The 23,022-nt window shown below is 30.7% G+C and overlaps 2 protein-coding genes across 6 annotated transcripts in view; both read right to left on the bottom strand.

Moving 5' to 3' along the window:
• Ctr1A (Copper transporter 1A) overlaps positions 1-12,755 on the bottom strand; it is a 36,817-nt gene extending 24,062 nt beyond the window's left edge. Inside the window, exons 1-2 of one of the 5 annotated variants that reach the window (XM_075302695.1) lie at positions 12,563-12,754; positions 12,435-12,507 (exon numbers count right to left, since the gene is read on the bottom strand). The gene's annotated coding sequence lies outside the window, so the exon portion shown is untranslated. Of the gene's footprint in view, positions 1-282; positions 522-12,434 lie in introns of those variants that run through there. The other 4 variants (XM_075302696.1, XM_075302698.1, XM_075302694.1 and 1 more) reach the window with 4 other exon arrangements.
• A 4,740-nt stretch (positions 12,756-17,495) lies between these two features.
• On the bottom strand, positions 17,496-22,418 carry MKP-4 (dual specificity protein phosphatase MPK-4). Its single transcript, XM_075302693.1, has 6 exons — positions 22,085-22,418; positions 21,883-22,014; positions 21,647-21,746; positions 21,352-21,587; positions 18,089-18,538; positions 17,496-18,020 (listed from the first exon to the last, which is right to left on the bottom strand). Exons 1-6 carry the CDS (start codon positions 22,242-22,244, stop codon positions 17,917-17,919), a joined length of 1,182 nt encoding a protein of 393 aa, XP_075158808.1. The 5' UTR covers positions 22,245-22,418; the 3' UTR covers positions 17,496-17,916.
• Between the last annotated feature and the right edge of the window lie 604 nt (positions 22,419-23,022).

The following is a 23,022-nucleotide window of genomic DNA, read 5'->3' as shown; positions in this document are numbered from 1 at the left end:
ATGCAAATGTGTTAGTACTTCATTATCTACTAATTAAAATTTAATTAGTAAGAGCATTTAAAATTTCAAAACATACCAGTGTTGCAAAGATAACATTTAGATAAATGAAGAAGATCTTCATAAAGATGTTTTGAAAATTATCACCAAAAAGATTCTTCCTATTCACGAAAAGATAAAAACCAGCACACATACCCACAACAAATTTCTCGCGCCACGATAATTTTTTTTTTTGCAATTTACAAGTGTTGTACATTATTAAACGTATTCTCTATGTCTACATACCCTTTTGGGAAATTCCAAAATTATAATTGGCAAAAAATATGAGATTGTTTCGTAAAACCAAACAGGTATCAGTTACACATCCAATTCCAAATTACACAATTTGATCGCAAAATGTACCAAAAAATATCGAGCAATTCTTTGGCAAAGCCCAACAAAAAGGGGTTAAACGAGAGACTAGCTTTTTGTTGGGGGAACCAACAGCTCTAAAGCGCACAACTTGACAACTCAGAAACAACAAACTAAGTAAACAAATTAAACAACCGATTCGTAGATAAAATACAGCAAAAAAAAAGAGAATACAAAACAAAACCGATAATGTTTATATACACACACACAGATAGATACAAGCTCACAACACACTAGCATAAAAAACAGAGATCTGTCCAACTGAATTGCATGAAAACACCTATATATCGTTATAAGCTCGAAATAAAATGTCTGTTCACATTGAAAAATTGATTGTTATGAAAACTTATTCTACAATATTTACAGGGTTATAAATATTTTTATTTTAAGGGATGTAAACTTTTTCGACCACCCTCATATTTTCAAACAAGATTTACACCTAGGATGTTTAAATAATTTATTTCGTTTTTTCGAAAATACAGTTTTTAAACCAGTTTTTGTTTTTTTTTCAAAACCATTTAAAATACAAACAAATTTAAATCTGTGAAAATGAGATTTAAACAGTTATTCAAATTAACAATTCATTGTAATAAAATGATCGTTAGAAACTAAACTAAGGAATAATTCATGCAATACTTTCAGTGTGATAGTTTTTTTATGTTATGTTATGTTTTGTTTTTGTTTTTTTATAATAAAAAGAGAATACAGTTGAAGTACTCATTCCGTTTTTTTATACCCTTCACCACTACTGTGGTACAAGGGTATAATAAGTTTGTGCATTTGTATGTAACGCCAAGAAGGAAAAGTCTGGTCGTCGTCGTTTAGTATACCGATCGTCTTAGAATTAAATTCTAAGTCGATTTAGCGATGTCCGTCTCAAAATTTCGGCCAGCCAAATATTTTTGGGGCTTTCGTAAGATGTGCAAAATAAATATCAGCCAAATCGGTTCAGTTTTAGATATAGCTCCCAGATATATCTTTCGTCCGATTTGAACTTATATGGCCTCAAAAGCCAGAGTTTTGTCCTGATTTGCTTCAAATTTTGCACAAGGAGTACGTTTAATAGTATTGTTAATTGTGCTACATTTGGTTGAAATTGGTTCAGATTTAGATATAGCTCCCATATATACCTTTCGTCCTATTTCGACTAATATGGCCTCAAAAGCCAGAGTTTTACCCTGATTTGCTCAAAATTTTGCGCAATGAGTACGTTTAAGAGTCTAATTCAGTGTGCTAAATTTGGTTAAAATCAGTTCAGATTTAGATATAGCTCCCATATATATCTTTCGCCCGATTTAGACTCATATGGCCTCAAAAGCAAGAGGTTTTGCCATGATTTGCTTCAAATTTTTCTATATCGTCATATCTTACACACTGTAATACCAAACTTTCCACAGAATGGTCGAATTTTCAATAAACCTCCGACTTGTGGAAATATCGCCCGAATTGCCTAAATAATATATCACAACCCACAATTGACCACATATCTTGGCGAGATTTAACCAATATCCTTGTAAAATTGCCACTGCTGAGTAGAAAAAATTGTAAATATTACTCAAATTGTCCTATATCTCGAATACATATGTAACGCCCGATAATTCATAAATGCTATTTTGTACAATTGCATCAAAATTGCTCTAGCTTTATATTTCCCATATTTTTTTACTAACATTGTGTTTCTTCCCAGGGTATTAGCGGTTTAGTTTTTAATTCTAGCGATTTTGTAGAAGTACAAAAAATTGTCTCCAAATCTTTTCAGATATAAATCAGATATGGTAACACTAATTTTAGTCTACATAATGGTGAAGGGTATAATATAGTCGGCCCAGCCCGACGTTAGCCTTTACTTACTTTTTTTCTTAAGAAACTTGACACTGAAAATACTCGTATACTCAGTCAGACCAGAAGTTATTACCACATTATACAAAAAACACTACTTTTTTGGAAGATCTTTTGCTGGGTATCTCAATCACGTTTGCCACAGTTGGTAGAATTCTGCCAAAAATAGTAGATTTTTTTCTGTTTGGTAGATTGGTAGAATTCTTGATGTTTCGGTAGATTTTACAATGTATTCCTCTTAAAAAAAAACTTTTCTATAGAAATAAAATTTTGACAAAAATTTCTACAGAAATAAAATTTTGACACAATTTTCTATAGAAATAAAATACTGAAAAAATTTTTCTATAGAAATAAAATATTGAAAAAATTTTCTATAGAAATGGACTATTGACATAATTTTCTATAGAAATAAACTATTGACATAATTTTCTATAGAAATAAAATTTTGACAAAATTTTCTATAGAAATAAACTATTGACAAAATTTTCTATAGAAATAAAATTTTGACAAAATTTTCAATAGAAATAAAACATTGAAAAAATTGTCTATAGAAATAAAATATTGACAAAAATTCTATAGGAATAACATTTTGACAAAATTTTCTACAGAAACAAAATTTTTATAGGAATAAAATTTTGACAACATTTTCTATAGAAATAAAATATTGAAATATTTTCTATAGAAATAAAATGTTGACAAATTTTTCTATAGAAATAAAATTTTGAAAAAATTTTCTATAGTTTGACTAAATTTTCTATAGAAATAAAATTTTGACAAAATTCTCTATAGAAATAAAATTCTGACAAAATTTTCTATAGAAATAAAATTTTGACAAAATTTTCTATAGAAATAAAATTTTGACAAAATTATCTATAGAAATAAAATTTTGACAAAATTTTCTATACAAATAAAAGTTTTACAAAATTTTCTATAGAAATAAAATTTTGACAAAATTTTCTATAGAAATAAAATTTTGACAAAATTTACTATAGAAATAAAATATTGAAAAAATTTTCTATAGAAATAAAATATTGACAAAATTGTCTATAGAAATAAAATTTTGAAAAAATTTTCTATAGATTTAAAATTTTGACAAAATTTACTATAGAAATAAAATATTGAAAAAAATTTCTATAGAAATAAAATATTGACAAAATTTTTTATAGGAATAAAATTTTGACAACATTTTCTATAGAAATAAAATGTTGACAAATTTTTCTATAGAAATAAAATTTTGACAAAATTTTCTATAGAAAAAAACAGAGGAAAAGAACGTGCGTTCATCCAATCATCTTGCAAACTACCAGAATTTGTTCTGATAATTGGTTGATAGTTTTGCTGCAAATAAAGGATACTGATGAGGAATGTGGTAATTCCGAAACATGCGTCAATCCAACCATCTTGCAGTCTATAGGGCTTTTGCCCAAATAAATATGACAAACATTATTTTCCTCTGTTGGTTAAGCTACACTTGTAGTTTAGTCAACGCAATGGTTTTTAAGCTGAGATCAAAACAACAAATATGATTGAAGTACAAACCAACAATAACAAAACGAAATAAAATTTTGACAAAGTTTTCTATAGAAATAAAATATTGACAAAATGTTCTATAGAAATAAAATTTTGACAAAATTTTGTATAGAAGATTTTTTGTTTGGTAGAATTTTCTCCAAATTTTGGTAGATTTTTTGTGGCTCGAGTGGCAACAAAAACTCAATTTAATTTTTAATTTAACAAATTTAAAAGTAATTAAAATTGCCGAAGAACCATTGTTGTTGTTTTTGATTTCAGCTTAAAACCATGCATTGACTAAATTACAAGTGTAGCTTAACCAACAGAGGAAAAGAATGTCTGTCAAATTTATTTGGATAAAGCCCTAGAGACTGCAAGATGGTTGGATGGACGCACGTTTCGGAATTACCACATTCCTCATCAGCATCCTCTACTTGCAGCAGAAATAAAAAATCAAAAATAACAAAACAAAACGAATGAAAAAAGAGGAAGCACGTTTTTTAAGTTATATTCTTCAAAGCCTTTGTTTATTCATTTTTTTATGAAATTTATTTTAATTTAATATTTTAAGTTGACATACATATATTTAGAAAAGAGTATGTTCAGGTAGAGCATATTCCAAATTAAGGGCGTTTACATTATAAAATTGACGTATTGACGTATTAAGTTTTTATCCAATATCATCAAAAACTAGTTACAAACCATCTCCAGCTCAAATTAAATACTCGTGCAAAATGTAATTCTAATCCATTGAGCAATTTTCACGGTTAGTGACATCAATATTACATTTAGTATCTGATATAGTTTTTTTGTATTTTTTTAATTGCAAACATGCAAATAAATATGACTACATTATTTTCGAGTGTAAACAATTGTCTGTGAAACAATATAAATATTGCTTCAGTTGCATGCAGTTGGAAGCTTTTTGAAAGGTTAAACTTAATTTTTGATTTCTAAGCTTAAACCTGAAAAAGTTTGGATTCTTATTATTTGTGTTAGGTATTTTATTCATTCAACTGAACACCAGTTTCTTTTTTGGTTAAAAACAAGTCTCAGCTTCATTTCAATATATGCTAGAAAAAAATACCTATTAGATAATGTTTTTTGCCAAGTGATGTGGCGGAATCAAATGCGCCAAATACTAACCCAAGCAGCTAAATCATTCAATTAATGGGTGTGTTCATTGGTACTTAGTATGTACCCCTTTCATGGTGTTTGGTGAATTTTTTTTATTAGTGTAATTAGGAAAACGTTCGTTAATTTTTCTATATCACTTCATACGAGAGATTACTGAAATTTTATTAGCGTTATATGTTCCATCCCTTCACAAAAAACGATTCCAATCAGGGGATTTTGTTCCCCAGAATTCATAATATGACATGGGCTACTATGGATAGTTGAGGGCACTATTAAAGAATTTATAACGTAAATATTATCATTAAAGTAGAGTGCGTATATAATGTAAAAAGTAATACAGTCGAACTTCCCTATAATGAATCTTGACGGGACCAGAACATTTTTTCATTATATAGAAACTTTATTATACAGAAATTATATTAGAGACTATATCCATTTTTGTTGTCATTTTTGAGCAATTTAGTAGTACATTCTGTAGTATGTTACATACTGTAGAAAATTCAGCCAGATCCGATCAGTATTTTGGTTTTACCGCATGCGAAAGGGTGAGTGTACGGCAATTTTTGTGAACAGCTGTGTCAACCCACCTATTGGGATTTACCTTTTCGATTATTTTACAACGTTTTTTTCACTGAGGACAAGTGTATGACAGTGTTTGACTCTGTTGACACGGAATTCATGAAAGAGGATGGATTAATGAGAGGCGGCAGGTAAACTCGAATGAGGTGTACATCGACCCCACTGAGGCCTCGTGAGAAAATTGTTTCAGACGGCTGGAAAAATAACGACCACCGTATTCTCAGATGGAGTAGGTGCGATCTAAAATAAGTAGATATTATAGGCCGATTTGAGGCTGAAATGAAGAAAAATTACAACTTGGAAAAATTACCAACATTTTAAACCACATTTTCGGTGTCGATATAAAAATGTAATATTTTCGAAGTTTACTACATAAGACTCTGACCATTGGATTCTGGCGAACATCGAATGTAGATCTTTATCAACATAAATAAACGATCGACTTTGTCCAACATATTAAGCCGATTTTGCCTATTAAAGACTTTTCGACAAAAAAAAACACAAAAGTCGAAAAATTTACTAATTACGAATAATCGACTTTTAATAGAGACAGAATTCGACCTTTAAAGAACATAATTTTTCGTAAGAATCTGACAATTCGATTTTGGCGAACATCGAATGTAGATCTTAACCTAACTGTCGATATTGTTTAACATACACACAAAGAAAATTTCATTAAAATTGAGCCAACGAAAAGTTTTCATTGATACAACGAAACATTTCCATTAAGACAATGAAAATGTTCGTTATTAGTGCGAAACGTTTCATAGACTAACAGAAAATTCGTTATAATAACGAAAAATTTCGTTATATCAATGAATTTGTTTCATTGGCTCAATTTTAATGACACATTTCATTAATATAACGAAAATTTTTCTACCAGTGTATCAAGATAATTTTGCCTATTAAAGACTTTTTGGCCCAAATGCTTGGTTATTTTTACAATAAGTATAAAATAAAAAATAAAAACAAAAATTCGGATTATTTACGAATAATTGACGTTTTATAGGGACCGAAATCGACCTTTAAAGATCATAAAAAGTTGACTTTTCGAAGTTTACTATGGAAGAATCTGACCATTCGATATTGACGAACATCGAAAGCACATCTTTGTCAACATAAACAAACTGTCGATTTTGTCCAACATATAAAGTCGATTTTGCCTATTAAAGACTTTTCAACTTTTTGAAAAAAAAAAAATAATAATAATAAAAAAAAAACAAGTACAAAAATAAAATAAAAATAAAAAAACAAATAAAAAAATAAAATAACATAAAAAAAATAAATAAATAAAATAAGATAAAATAAAAAACAAGTCTAGCAAATAATATAACAAAATTTATAGTACAACCTTTGTAAGTAGGCATTTGAGAGTAGTAATCAATTCCTAAATTTTCATATTTATATATCAAATTGTTTTTGTAACGTAGTCTACATATAGTAGTAAGATATATACTTAGTATTAAGGTGTAATTATTTTTTTGTAGTCTTTGATTATTTTTATATTTTTTTAAGTAAATTTAATGTAATTCTTTATTTTGAGTATCCCTGTAACCGTATATGGCCATTTCGGCTTGGTTGTAAAATGAGTTAAATAAATAAAAAAAGTCGAAAAATCAACTTCGAAGTTTACTACGTAATAAGGTGACCATTCGATATTGACGAACATCGATTTAGACCTTTGTCAACATAAACAAACAGTCGATTTAATTCATATAAAATTGATTTTCTCTATTTATGACTTTTTGTCAATAAAAAAAAAAAAGAAATCGTGCGATCGACTATTTATAAATAATCGACAGAAATCGACCTTTGCGAAAAAAACAAAGAAAAGATTTTGTGTCTCTTATTTGGATGATGTATCAGTTTTTAGTACTTTCAAGAGGTAAAGGAGGTATGGGATTTGTGTACCTATCTTTCAAAATATACCATTTGAAACCCGCTTCAACTTTCAATAATAAAAAAAAAAAAAAACAAAAACTACTAGGACGAATTTATCCCACCGATGAATTAGACTAGATTAGGTTAGGTTAGGTGTAGTGGCAGCCCGACGTATCAGGCTCACTTAGACTATTCAGTCCATTGCGATACCACAGTGGCGAACTTCTCTATTATCACTGAGTGCTGCCCGATTCCACGTTAAGCTCAATGACAAGGGACCTCCTCTTTATAGCCGAGTTCGAACGGCGTTCCACATTGCAGTGAAACCACTTATAGAAACTTTGAAACACTCAGCAATGTCACCGGCATTACTGATGTGGGATAATCCATCGCTGAAAATCTTTTTGGTGTTCGGTCGAAGCAGGAATAGAACCTTGTGTATGCAAGGCGGCCATGCTAACCATTGCACCACGGTGGCTCCCATGAATTAGACTAGATGATGCTAATTGAATTGTAAGATCTTATTTGATAATAATTATTATTTATTTATTCTTTCCAAGCCGCAAGGCCATATACGGATTCCAAATCTACAAATATTAAACAACAATCATAAAATTTAAAAAAGGTAAAAGATCTTAAACACAAGAAAAAACTTACATAAATAGTATTAATAACTGACTAACAGAATTTGAAACGCAATTAACAAAAAATTATTAATATATAAAAAAAAATAATATAAATAAAATTTTAAATAATAAATTATTTTATTAATGGTGGATGAACCGCTATCTTAAGAATTTTCCTTATCCCTTATATTTAGTTTTTTTTTATGGAAGGGCACATCGAACTCATAATTTGCATTACTTCCAAACGTTTTCATGCCGTTAAATCATTTTTTAACTATAATTTAAACGAAAAATCCAAAAAATATAGATTGCCTACAATTTTATCTGCCACAGTGCATAAAGTGTCAATGGACGTGATAAACTAACTAAACGGACTGCACTAAAAACCTACAGTGAGAAAGTAAAATATCAACTCATGAAATAAATTGCTTGAATCATTGCTTTGACTGACACAGATTTTTTGAACATGATTGAATTGAATGAAGCGCTGCAACAAAGCATACACAGAAAGCTTTCTGTGTTTTGTAAAATGAAATCAGTTCTCAAGAAGATTTTAAATTTCCGGATAATTATAGTAACATGAATAATTTTTGTAATATAAATTTATTGTAGGTATTTTGGAAAGGTATTTATATAAAACTGATCTCCAGAATAGACTACGTGTGGTAGTTGAAGTCTATACATTCAATCTATTATTCTGTGATCTTAATAGCAGATTTTGTTGGTAATCTATTGAATTCGAAAGCTAAGCTGATATATTCTTCACCATGCATTTGAATGGTTCATTTGCGTGTCTTACGGAGAACCACTGTTTATTTCATAGGTCATACTTTTGTTGCTCAAGAAGTAAAACTGATATTGGGCTATATGGAAATATGATTTTAGGGTTTTAAAAGTTTTTGTAATAGGAGAGGATGTACGAAATAAATTCGTACAAACATATCTTAATTTGACAAACATTATTTTTCCTCTGTTGGTTAAGCTACACTTGTAGTTTAGTCAATGCATGGTTTTAAGCTGAAATCAAAAAAACAACAACAATGCTTAAAGAACAAAACCAACAATAACAAAACAAAACGAATGAAAAAAAGAGGAAGCACGCTCAAAATAAACCCAGCCAACTGCACTCAAATCGATGATTTGACAGTGGTAGAGGAAACAAGATATGTTTGTACGAATTTATTTCGGCATAACCGCTGCAAAACCTTTTTCCGGAAGGTTCAAGTGTGGTTCATTGTTGGGTTTAATGAACTGCCTGAATTTATTCTGATAATTGGTTGATAGTTTTGCTGCAAGTAGAGGATGCTGATGAGGAATGTGGTAATACCGAAACGTGCGTCCATTCAACCATCTTGCAGTCTATAGGGCTTTGCCCAAATAAATTTGACAAACATTCTTTTCCTCTGTTGGTTAAGCTACACTTGTAGTTTAGTCACAGAATTTTTTTAATTTGCATCCAAAACATTGAAAAATGCTAAATCAGATTGGATTTAGCATTTTTGTCGACAAAATTTAAATGATTTGTACCATTTTATGAATTCTTACTCTGTTTTTGACATATTATTTGAAAAAAAAAGTTAAAATTATCCAAATTATCCATTAAAAGTATAAAAAACCAAGTTATAAAAAACTGAACAAAAATAACTTCCTGGGTAGTTAAAATAAAAAACATCATTGGGAGTGCATCTTCTGGAAGTGCTTTTAAAGTTGTGCCTTTGGAAGAACTACCAAATTTTTTTGGCTGGGATCGATATGGACCAAGTTTGGCATGGTTGTTAGCAGCCATATACACACAAAAAAAAATTTGATTCAATCACGAAATTAATTGATCCAATTAATTTTTTAATTGAAATGTCTTCAATCACGAAAATGATAGTATCAATCACAGTTTTAATTGGGCATAGAAAAAATTCTTGATTAAAAAATTAATTGATGTCATTAGCAATTTTCAATTAATTTTTTAATTGATTCAATTAAAAATTTAATTGATTTTGAATGCAAACCACAAATAATTTTTTTTAATGTAACTATTTTCAATTACTTTCTGAAATGGCTTAGAGTTTTTATTTGGATTAAGAAATGTTCATCACTTTTTTTAACTGACTTAGTCTTCCGAATTTGATTAAAAAGTTAATTGTATCAATTAATTTTTTAATTAAAAATTTTAAAATTTTCAATCATTGACTTAATTAACTTAATGTTTCTGTCTTGATTAAAAAGTTAATTGTATCAATTAATTTATTAATTGAAAAAACATTCAACTTCAATTAATTTTTTAATTGGAAATATTTTGGTGATATTTTTTTCTGTGTACTAGCGCAATGTACCAAATTTCACCACGTACCAAATTTCAACCGGATCGGATGATTTTTGCTCCTCCAAGAGCTCCGGGGGTCAAATCTGGGGATCGGTTTAAATGGGGGCTACATAGAATTATAGACCGATTATGGACCGATATGGACACCATGTACCAAATTTCTACCGGATCGGATGAATTTTGCTCCTCCAAGAGGATCCGCAAGCCAAATCTGATATCGGGCGAAAGATATATTTAGCAGCTATATCTAAAACTAAACAGATTTCAAACAAATTTGGTATGCATCGGATTAAAAATTTGAACTTTGTGTTCATATGAGTGTAAATCGGACGAAAGATATACATGGGAGCTATAACTAAATCTGAACCGATTTCCACCAAATTTGGCACACTTTACAACACTATAAATTGCACTCCTTGTGCAAAATTTAAAGCAAATCAAGCTTAAATTCTGGGTTCTGGGGCCATATTGATAGATATCGGACGAAAGATATATATGGGAGCTATATCTAAAACTGAACCGATTTCCTCCAAAATCAATAGGGTTCTATTCTGATCCAAAATACATACTTGTGCCAAATTTGATTAGTCGATTAGACTAAAATTGCGACCTAGATTTTGATTACAAAAATGTGCGCACAGACAGGACGGACGGACATGGCTAGATCGACTCAGGGGCCGGCCCTGAGCTATATTTGCCATCTTGTCTCCTTCTGGATGTCGCAAACATATGCACTAACTTATTATACCCTGTTCCACAGTGTGGCGCAGGGTATAAATATTGATTTTGTTGCGTTACGATAGGCTCTAGATTAGTTTTTTTTTGTTTTGCCAAATTAAAATATATTTTAGAGGAATCGACCTTAGAAAAGGGCAGAAAATGTTTGCTGTTTCAGCAAACAGTAACTGCTTTCCCTTTTTCAGCAGACTTTTCTGTTGTGTCTACTTACAAATTTCTTTTGGTGTATAAAATTCAAACTACTCCATTGTGCCACCAACAAAAGCAACGGTAATTAGCCACTTCAATGACGAACGTAGCTTTTGGTTTAGTTTTCCTTCGTTTCACGGTTGTCTTCTATCGATACATTCGAAGACTGGAGATCTTCTTTACTATCAATATGACCAGCTCGATTACCATTCTGAAACGGGTGACATACAATGTCAAGCACCAGTTATAGAGAATGGTTCACATGACTGAAGGATTTAGCATCCTTGTTTGGAAAATTCGTCACGACCTATCTTAAACCAATGACACTCAGCTTCCGAGAAAGGAATTCCAACCATTGCACCATGCATTATCTTATTAACATCAACTATAACAAACATATTTATTTATCCATTGCGCTGATGAATTACACACCATCAGATGTAAATAAAAAATAACTAACGTAACATCTGTTTAAAGTAATAAGGAAAATATCTACAACAAATTTACATACAAATTTCTGAATTTGAAATACATTGGTATGCAATTCAGCGAATCACAATTCTGGCCACATAGAATAATGCGAATACGCCCCAACTTTGATTGAACAATTTAATTTAATGGGATGTTGTTGACGTCTGTTATTTTCATTGAATACGCAGAAAGAGAACCCAAAGAGTTGAGTTGAGGGACCTACAACAACCTGTTACAAACGTGCCGAGGGGTTGTAGATATAATAGGATTGAACATAACTTATCGTCGAAATCAAATGACATGGAATATATAGAATAATAAGATATACATATACATTAAATTAATCTTTTGCCTATCATTTATCCGGAATATTGGATATAGTTGCTAACAGCAACATTGATTTCATTTATTTATTGGTTTATGTTCAACCAATTAAGTTTGCAGTTACATCACTTTCCTATGGAATGCTGCAAGATAAAACATTTCGGGGCAACACATTTTTAATATCTATAGAAAAAACTAAATGCATACAATGCCCGATATGCTTAGGCAGGGTTTTTTTTAATGCAATCGCATTCACTTTATGACTTTATATAGTTTTAGTTAATAACAATACAAACAGAGTTCCGATAAAGTTCGTACTCAACCAACCATTGAAAACATTGATAAGAGGAGAGTATTGCAATAAATGTTAACCCACCTAATCAGCAAAATTGAAGAAGGGTTCTATAACTTACCTTTGTAACTATATCCGGGGGGTTGGTCGGAATTATTAACACTGACTGAGTGGGCACTGAAATCAAAAGTCCTCTGGAATATTAATCTTAGCTGTCTGAAGATTTTGGAAGAACCGTTTTGTCCATACCACTTTCAATCGATTTATGTGATACTTCCACTGATATTTTCCACTCATTACATGTTTCAAATTGTTTGTGTTTATTTTTTTTTCCTTTGACAATTTAAGAAATTTTCACTTTACCGATTTTAACTTTTTTTTCATCCGCTAAACACCCTCTGCAACGATTCCGTTTCAACCCGTTCAACCTACTGACATGTGAACAACATACATAACAACATTGGCTAGTGAGAATCCAAAAGAACTTAATTAATTAAATCTAGAATTACAGTTTTATATATATTTGGATTTAAAAAAAAGTTCATATATTGTCTGTATTTGTAAATTTGTAATATTTGTAAGCTCTAATTGCCACAGCAATACTTTTTCTTTAAATCCTAGTAATTTTTTTTATTTGAAAAAAAAATTTTGTTTGTAATGTCACTTTGTCTTTGAACTAATTTGACAATCATATGGATCCTAGAATTAAAGGTAGTGTTGCCACACTTAAAACAAATGCTCAATAACCTCTTTATAATGGGATGTTCACATCGAAAGAATATTTGTAAATTTTTATAGCCCAATAAATACAAGCAGCCAAGAAATGTTTGTATTATTTAATTAAAACCATAAAATAAGATTATAATTATCCACACAGCATTTCAAAATTCGTTGTTATCCCCACCGCTACCGTGGACTCTTAAGTGACACTATAACAATCGCCAACTCTAATGCGCTTTACAGATTATCAGTTATTCCGGACGGAATGTCGGTGTTTGTAAAGAATCTTACAGTGTGTCGGATCGATACGACTTGTCGGCGATAACTAAATAATCGGTAAATGTGTTATCGATCCCATAAACATGCAGCAGTATCGATTATGCCTTCGGACTTAACTTATAATGTGCACAATATATGGGATATGTTCGACACGAGCACTGTCGTCCGGAATAACTGATAGTCTGTAAAGCGCATAATGGGGATATGTACCCAAATGTTTTTTTGCAAGTATTTTGATATTTTTTGAAATACCAAGATAAAATAGCTTCTAATAAATTATTCAAAGAAAAACAAAAACGGTTTGTATCTGTTACGAAAATTCTTGTTGCATCCCAATAAAGCACTTTCCCATGGGTTTTTACAACCAATTTCTAATATCATAAACAAATGCTTTCGTTCGAATAGGATTCCCCAAACAGCTGAATTTATAAACGAAAATCAGCTGTTTTTGGCTTTTCAGTTGAACGAAAGCGTTCCCTTCTAGTATGAGATATTGGTTGTTAAGCTCGATATGTACCTCTAGTAAAATTTCGGTTAATCATATAGCCCGGTATGAAGCTCTTACAAAAATTTCTGTAACATGCCAATAAGGCAAATATTTCACATTAGCAGCAAAATGTTAACAATGTAACAAATCTACTTTATGCTATGTTCCCACCGACTCGTTTCGTTCACACCGGGTTGAGATGTTTTAGTTTGACAGTTACCATGGAAACTAGAAATTCACATTTACTCGAAATTCACATATATGCAACCTATGTCCAAATAATTACCGCGAGCGCAAAGGGAAAAATTTTTTTATGTTATTTTCACATTTCCATGTTCTTAAAAGCCTTTGTTTATTCTTTTTTTTCTATGAAACTTATTTCAATATTTTGACATTTGTTATTCGCGGTATATTCCAAATTAGGTGGGTTCACATTCTAAAATTGACGTGTTTTGGAGGAAAACTTGTGTTTTGAACTTGTTTTTTAGTATGGCGAAAACGACTCGTTTTGAAGTGCTTATAAAGGGAAAACAGTTCAAACGCCAAAACATGCTTCGAGGGAACACGGTATTAGCAAAAGTTGTTAAAAATAAACAATTTTTTTGAGTGTAGGAGAAGGGATTTTAAAGCGAAAATTTAAAGTAAAAAATTTGTCGGAACAGTATAGTTTTCAAAAATATCGACATCTGAAAATCGGTATTTTCCTTTATATTTTTGTTAATTCTGACAGCAATTTTTCATGAAATGAATGAAATTGCGTTTTTGGTGAAAATAGTACATTTTAAAGTAAAAATTTTGTCGGAAGAGCATCGTTTTCGAGATACCGACCCTTGAAAATTGGCTTGTAGGTGGCGGGGTTTGAGACTTTCTTCTATGGACAGGGTCCAAAGTGGGCTAACGCGAACCCCAAGGGGATAGGTTAGGTCAGTCCATTGATACCACATTGGCGATACCATGTTAAGTTCAATGACAAGAGACCTCCTTATTATAGCCGAGTTCGAACGGCGTTCCACATTGCAGTGAAACCACTTAGAGAAGCTTTGAAACCCTCAGAAATGCTTTGAAACCCTCAGAAATGGCATTACTGAAATGGGATAATCCAACGCTGAAATAATTTTCGGTGTTCACACAAATTAATATTATCAATTAATTTTTTAATTGGATCAATTAATTTTTTAATTGACTGTCAATTAATTTTTTAATTGATACTATCATTTCTGTGATTGAAGACATTTCAATTAAAAAATTAATTGGATCAATTAATTTCGTGATTGAATCAAAAAAATATTTTTTTGTGTGTACGTATCTACTATTAAGAGTTTAGGGCAAGCATTAAGGATTCTGCAATTCTGTTTTGAATTTATGTATTTTTTAGTAGACTGAAGACTGTAGTTTTTTAGAAGGCTATAGTCTGTGTAATTTTGTTATAAGGTTAGGTTAGGTTATGTGGCAGCCCGATGTATCAGGCTCACTTAGACTATTCAGTCCATTGTGATACCACAGTGGTGAACTTCTCTCTTATCACTGAGTGCTGCCCGATTCCATGTTAAGCTCAATGACAAGGGACCTCCTTTTTATAGCCGAGTCCGAATGGCGTTCCACATTCTAGTGAAACCACTTAGAGAAGCTTTGAAACCCTCAGAAATGTCACCAGCATTACTGAGGTGGGATAATCCACCGCTGAAAAACTTTTGTTGTTGTATTATGTCCAAGATGGGTGTATTTCCGGTTAAAAAAAAGGTACTCGCGAAAAAATTTGAAATGTTTTATATTTAATACATGAGTTTTATTAAAACTGCGTCATTTTTAATTAAAAAAATAATTAATTAAAATAGTCTGTTGATTCCACTTATTTTGATTTCCGCCTTAGTTAATTTTTGGGTGATTTGTGCAACGCAGCTGGTTACAGAAAAGTTAAAAAAATAAAGTGGAATTAAGAACACCAAATTTTCACGTTCGTGGATTTAACGTGAATAGTGGAAATGGAATTGAAGTAGATATCCGAACATGGGTGAAAGTATGAATATGAATACTAATTCACTTCGTTATTCATACGGGCCTTAAGCGGTTTCTTCTCTAGCGAAATTTCCGCTATCCTTTAGAAATACATTTTGCGCCAAGAATTTTCGTTATAAAGGGTGATTTGTTAAGAGCTTGATAACTTTTTTTTTAAAAAAAACGCATAAAATTTGCAAAATCTCATCGGTTCTTTATTTGAAACGTTAGATTGGTCCATGACATTTACTTTTTGAAGATAATTTCATTTAAATGTTGACCGCGGCTGCGTCTTAGGTGGTCCATTCGGAAAGTCCAATTTTGGGCAACTTTTTCGAGCATTTCGGCCGGAATAGCCCGAATTTCTTCGGAAATGTTGTCTTCCAAAGCTGGAATAGTTGCTGGCTTATTTCTGTAGACTTTAGACTTGACGTAGCCCCACAAAAAATAGTCTAAAGGCGTCAAATCGCATGATCTTGGTGGCCAACTTACCGGTCCATTTCTTGAGATGAATTGTTCTCCGAAGTTTTCCCTCAAAATGGCCATAGAATCGCGAGCTGTGTGGCATGTAGCGCCATCTTGTTGAAACCACTTGTCAACCAAGTTCAGTTCTTCCATTTTTGGCAACAAAAAGTTTGTTAGCATCGAACGATAGCGATCGCCATTCACCGTAACGTTGCGTCCAACAGCATCTTTGAAAAAATACGGTCCAATGATTCCACCAGCGTACAAACCACACCAAACAGTGCATTTTTCGGGATGCATGGGCAGTTCTTGAACGGCTTCTGGTTGCTCTTCACTCCAAATGCGGCAATTTTGCTTATTTACGTAGCCATTCAACCAGAAATGAGCCTCATCGCTGAACAAAATTTGTCGATAAAAAAGCGGATTTTCTGCCAACTTTTCTAGGGCCCATTCACTGAAAATTCGACGTTGTGGCTCGTTAGTAAGTCTATTCATGATGAAATGTCAAAGCATACTGAGCATCTTTCTCTTTGACACCATGTCTGAAATCCCACGTGATCTGTCAAATACTAATGCATGAAAATCCTAACCTCAAAAGAATCACCCTTTATATGAGATGTTCTCATATCCGTTACTTTTTGTAAGGAATTGTTTGCTAGATGTATACATTTCTCAAATAAATTTTGTATGCACTTCTAGAGAAAATTTCATTTGCGTGACCCTTACACATTTTTGTCGCGTATTTCTTATGGGACCAAAATGTAAACAACGCCTCACGGAATTTTCGTTAGCAAATATAGCAATGCATTTCGATTCAGAGGAGATTTCATTAGAGGTGCATACCGGGCTTTAGGTATTACTTATTGGGATGTAGCAGGAATTTTCAGTTACATACCGGATATACCGCGCTTCGAAGATAAGTTATCGATTATTTCACGTTAATTCCAAGGGCTTTATGGATGGCAAAAGATATCTACACAGAAAAAAGTTTCACGAAAATATTTTTTTTGTATATACAGTTACATTCTTACATTACATTTTTTTTTTTGCGTAGTATTTGAAATATTTCATTAACAACAATGTTATTAGAATTATAAACATTTTTTTTTATTGCTTAAAGCATATGATTTTAGTAAATTTAAGAAAACAAACATACATTGATATTTTCTTTTATAAATTGTGATATTCACTTGCATGTTCTTTGGACACTCACATTTAGAACTCTTAATAAAAAAATTGATTTATATTTATTGTATATTACCAAATATTTAACATTTAATATTTAACAAATGTACTAAACAGTTGTAGAATATTATTTATCTATTAATGACACAAAGGTCTGGAACAAAATGTTGTGAGTTTATAAACCTATCTGGGGAATTCCAATTTATTGTGGAACAGGGTGTGCATTCTTGAAGATTGCAAGAGTGGGAATTTCAAAAAGGGACATTGTACATACATGTATAAGTATATATTGTTAGAAATATTGCTTAAAACATCTAATGTTAGGAAACACTATTTCATAACCACAACAATATGGAAGCATTTGTTTACAGACATATATATCTTAAAATGTAAAAACACATAGCTATATAAGAATATGTATAAATAAATTATTAAATATTTGTATTTAACTACAATGTGGGAGTATAAATGATTACAAAGTTGTTTGTACATTTTGAACAGCCTTCGAGAGTTCTACTTTGGAAGGTATCATATAAAATGCAGGTGATACTTCTTCCCCACATGGACATTGGCATCCTAAAAAAAGAGAAACGAACACATATCAAATCCGTTTATAAAACACTTTGTGAATATCATATACATACCATTTATCCAACTGTAGTTACCCAATTTTTGATCACATTTTGGACAATGCAAACGACCTTGAGTATTATTTCCAATATGTTTCATCCATGCTATCGGTTCCACAAATAATATACTCTGACAATATGATAACTCTGATTTCTGTCCTTCACCAGGCGATCCCAATGAGACTTTGCGTATCTGTTGAGCTATTTGCTCAAGAAGTCGAGGTGATCCGCCAGTGGGTGTTTGTTCTGATGTTTGATTGTTTTCAGTTGCATTATTACCATTACTGCCATTAGTTGCTTCTTTTTCTGCTGCCATATTTTTGGGCAAATGCAACAATATATTTGATTTAGATGCCAGAACTCTTCGACATTTACGACATCGATAAACAATAGGTTCAGGGTTCTCTTGCGTAATAGCTGGATCGGGTTTTATGAGGTCATTGAAATTTGGTGGAAGAATTTTTGCTAAAAATAATGAAAATATTTATTGTGAAAAGTTGTTCATGGTGTTTTCAAAGGTTAAATTCGTTATTTTTTTAAAATGATCAACAACCAAATAATTCAACTTGAAAAAGACGAAGATCGGAAAAAGATCGAAGATCGGATTGCGGAATCCACAGTACAACGTTGAAGAATTGATTATCATGTAACAAAAACGCCTCTACAAGCGAAGGTATGATACAATGACATTATCAATACCTCCTGGTGTTAGAAGTCGTAGGAAAAGTAAAAATTTTGCATATTTTTTTGAGAAAATATTATTTAGTTGAAACAAAATTTGGAAATTATAGCAATGATTGTTTATATTTCCATATTTTTGAGCTTTGGTATTTTCTAAACTCGACTGTACTGCACCACTATAAATACAACTTTTCAATAAAAATAAAATTTTGACAAAATTCTCAATAGGAATAAAATTTTGACAATTTTTTCCTTAGAAATAAAATTGTGACAAAATTTTCTATAAAAATAAACAAAAATTCTTTAGAAATAAAATTTTGAGAAAATATTCTAAATTTTGACCAAATTTTTATAGAAAAAAAGTTTTGACAAATTTTCTATAGAACCAACAATTTTGACAAATTTTCTAGAAACAAATTCTTTGACAAAATTTTCTATAGAAATAAAATTTTGACACAATTTTCTATACAAATAAATTTTTGAAAAAAAATTTTTATAGAAATAAAATTTTGACACAATTTTTCTAAAGAAATACATTTTTGACGGAATTTTCTATAAAAATAAAAATTTGAGAAAATTATCTATAGAAATAAATTTTTGTGAAAATTTTCTGTAGAAATAAAATTTTGAGAAAATTTTTTGTAGAAATAAAATTTTGAGAAATTTTTCTATAAAAATAAAATTTTGAGAGAATTTTCTATAGAAATAAAATTTTGAGAAAATTTTCTATAGAAATAAAAATTTGACAAAATTTTCAATGGAAATAAAATTTTGACAAAATTTTCTATAGAAATAAATTTTTGACAAAATTTTTTATAGAAATTCAAATTTGAGAAAATTTTCTATAGAAATAAAATGTTGAGAAAATTTTTTATAAAAATAAAATGTTGACAAAATTGTCCATAGAAATAAAATTTTGACAAAATTTTCTATAGAAATAAAATTTTGACAAAATTTTCTATAGAAATAAAATTTTGCCAAATTTTCTATAGAATAAAATTTTGACAAAATTTTCTATAGAAATAAAATTTAGACCAAATTTTCTAAAGAAATAAAATTTTGACAAAATTTTCTATAGAAATACAAATTTGACAAAATTTTTTATGGAAATAAAATTTTTATTTTAGAAATAAAATTTTGACAAAATTTTCTATAGAAATAATATTTTGAGAACATTTTCTATAGAAATAAAATTTTTGAGAAAATTTTCTATAGAAATAAAAATTTGGTAAAAATTGCTATAAATTTTGACAAAATTTTCTTTAGAAAGAAAATTTTGACAAATAAACATTTTGACAAAATTTTCTTTAGAAATAAAATTTTAACAAAATAGTATATAGAAACAAAATTTTGATGAAATTTTCTATAGAAATAAAATTTTGATAAAATTTTCTATAGAAATAACAATTTGACAAAATTTTCTATGGAAATAAATTTTTGACAAGATTTTCTATAGAAATAAAATTTTGACAAGATTTTCTATAGAAATAAAATTTTGACAAGATTTTCTATAGAAATAAAATTTTGACAAAAATTTCTTCTATAGAAATAAAAATTTGAGAAAAATTTCTATAAATTTTGACAAAATTTGCTAAGAAATAAATTCTTAACGATATTTTCCATAGAAATAATATTTTGAAAAAAAAAAAATAATAATATTTTGATTTTTTATTCAGTGTGGTAGATTTTTGGTCAATTTTTCTTCAAATTTTGGTCGATTATTTTTGGCACGAGTAGCATCCGTGTCAAGAACCCTTTCTCGGTGTGAAGTTTGAAGAGCTGTTGAATATCTTAAAGACAGCTCGAGATACAAATGTAGGTCTTCAACGAGTATTTTTGATTATGCAGTCCTCGTATGGACTTCCCCCTCTTAGCTAATCTTTCTCCAAGCGGTGGAAAATATTACGCTGCTGATTGCAACCGACACTTGAAAAGCATTTGCATCATGGGTCCAAAAAACTCTCGGTGAGTGAAGATTGTGAACTCTTCATCCACCAGCACCTGATATAGGGCAGTGCACCTTAAATCCTTTTCCACTTCAATGAAGACACTTTCTGAATAAGCCACAACCTGGTTTAATTTCAGAGAATATAAATAAAATGTTAAAAATCACATAATCGGTGATTAGGGAATAAATACGGTGATTAGGGAATGTGCTGGAAACAAGTTTACCTCGCGTAAACGACGAGGACGACTGCATAGATATCACGCTCCAACAAAGAAGCTATAAATAGGGTTAACCACCTGCAGCGCCATTATCGGAAAATAGTAGCGAAAATCAATAAACACCCGTTCTGCTTCATCCATTAACAAAACCTTTGTTAATCTAAAATCCGTATGAAGTATAAATAGTGATGTAAAAACAGGATCCCACTATCGACTGCGATGAATCCGGAGGCTTTAGCAATAGAAATCTCAAGTTTAATTTGCTATCAATTGCTCTAATTTTGATTCGTTCCAAAATTGATTAACCGACTTTGAATCCCGAAATCAAAATTTCTAAATGCCATGTTTGCAAAAACCATTGTAAAGTCGACTTTCCGAATTTTTTCCAAAACTTAAGTTTTCAATTTTTCCAAACTTTAGTTTTTACATACCTTTACGCACTTGATCGCCTGCTAAACGCAATCTGTATGTTTTATATTTTTGATATTGTGTGTCGATAGTACAGCCCATTCGATACCACAGTTTGAGTTGTGCAATAAAACCAGAATTGGGCTGAACAAAACGTCGCTTGGACTTGACCAATTCATAAGCCGTATTGTAATCCATTTTATTTTTCTTCATGATATATGCAATCACTGCAGATGAACTACGGCTGACACCGAAATAGCTGAAATCACGACTAGGATTAATATAATAATCAGTTATTGGTAAATATACTATATATACCAATGCACCAGAATGCATTCACCCTTTTTGATAGCACCATCAATGAAGTCAACACAAGTATTCAAGTGATGTAAGATATCTTCTTTTGGCATATCAGCAACTGAAAGCAATGAAACAACAGTTTTTTTTTTTTTAACAAAATCAAGTCGATAAATTAATTATTCAATTATTTTCCCCATTATATAGTTAGAATATAGATTCCCTTTTTTATGTTATAGTTGGTTTTCAAAACTTACTATGTATATATTTTGTTGTCAAAAACGAAGCCTCTGTTATATGTTGTGGTAATGGTATGGAGTCCAATGTTAATATATGTGATATATTAAATGTCCTTAAAGTTTCCATATGTGTTGCTGCTGTTAAATTTCCTAAAATATTATAGACAAAGGATGAGATGGAACGTAGTAATATACTTATGATGTCACATTATTAAAATACCTAAGAAAAGTCCTGGTACAATTTCATCCAAGCTTATGGGTCCTCCATCAAAATCTTCTCGTGACAATTTGCCTACATCCTTTAGTTTTTGCTTAGAATTTATAATTGGAGGACTGTTGTTGATACCGGTGGTTGCATTTTCATTCATTATTTCCGACATTCTATAGGTCACTTCTTTGCGCACTATCTACTTATCTATTTTAATTTGAGGAGATAACCCCAACTTTGTTTTATGCTTTAGGGTATTTTTTCCAAATGGGAGTGGATTTAAACACTCTCAGTATCTACATGCAGTTTCAAGGAAAGTTCAGGATTAATCAAAACAAAAGACAGCTGTACACCATTAGAGATGCCAGATTCCAAGTAATTTGTATTCCAGTATTGCCAAAGCTCACATACATGCAAGAACAAGTTTTGTTTTTACCCTGCCAACATTTTTTGAATTTGGGGGCGCTTCAGAGAATCCCCACTACGTCGAAAACAGTCGTATACGATATCCAAAACTCCCCGGAAAAGCGCCGTCACTATTGAGAAGTTGTACCACGCCAAGTTACTACAAAAAAGTATCGCATGAGTGCAATTATTAGGAGCCCTTCTGGGTACATTTAGAAGGACGCCAATAAGAGCCCCTTCAAACAATCAGACAAAGTGCATTTTAAGATAGTTGTAAAAGAATCATTGTGGTCAAGTAAAACACGATTGTTTAGATGTTTATTAATTTTATGAAACATTTATAAATTCTCATAAATATAACATTTATACAGGGTTTGAATTGCTGACGAAAAAATAGCAATAGCAGACAAAAATTAACTAATGCATACCGAACGCATAAACACATTTTGTCAAAAGACTACTGCTACAGCTACAACCATGAATATGACTTGAACAAAAATGAAATGAAACAGTTACACATAAAATGATTTCGTCTGCAACAACAA

This window comes from Haematobia irritans, chromosome 3, assembly GCF_050003625.1.
Source record: "Haematobia irritans isolate KBUSLIRL chromosome 3, ASM5000362v1, whole genome shotgun sequence".
In the NCBI taxonomy this organism is placed as follows: Eukaryota; Metazoa; Arthropoda; class Insecta; order Diptera; family Muscidae; genus Haematobia; species Haematobia irritans.
Note: the sequence above shows the minus strand (reverse complement) of the source record. Positions and strands in the feature narration are given on the sequence as shown.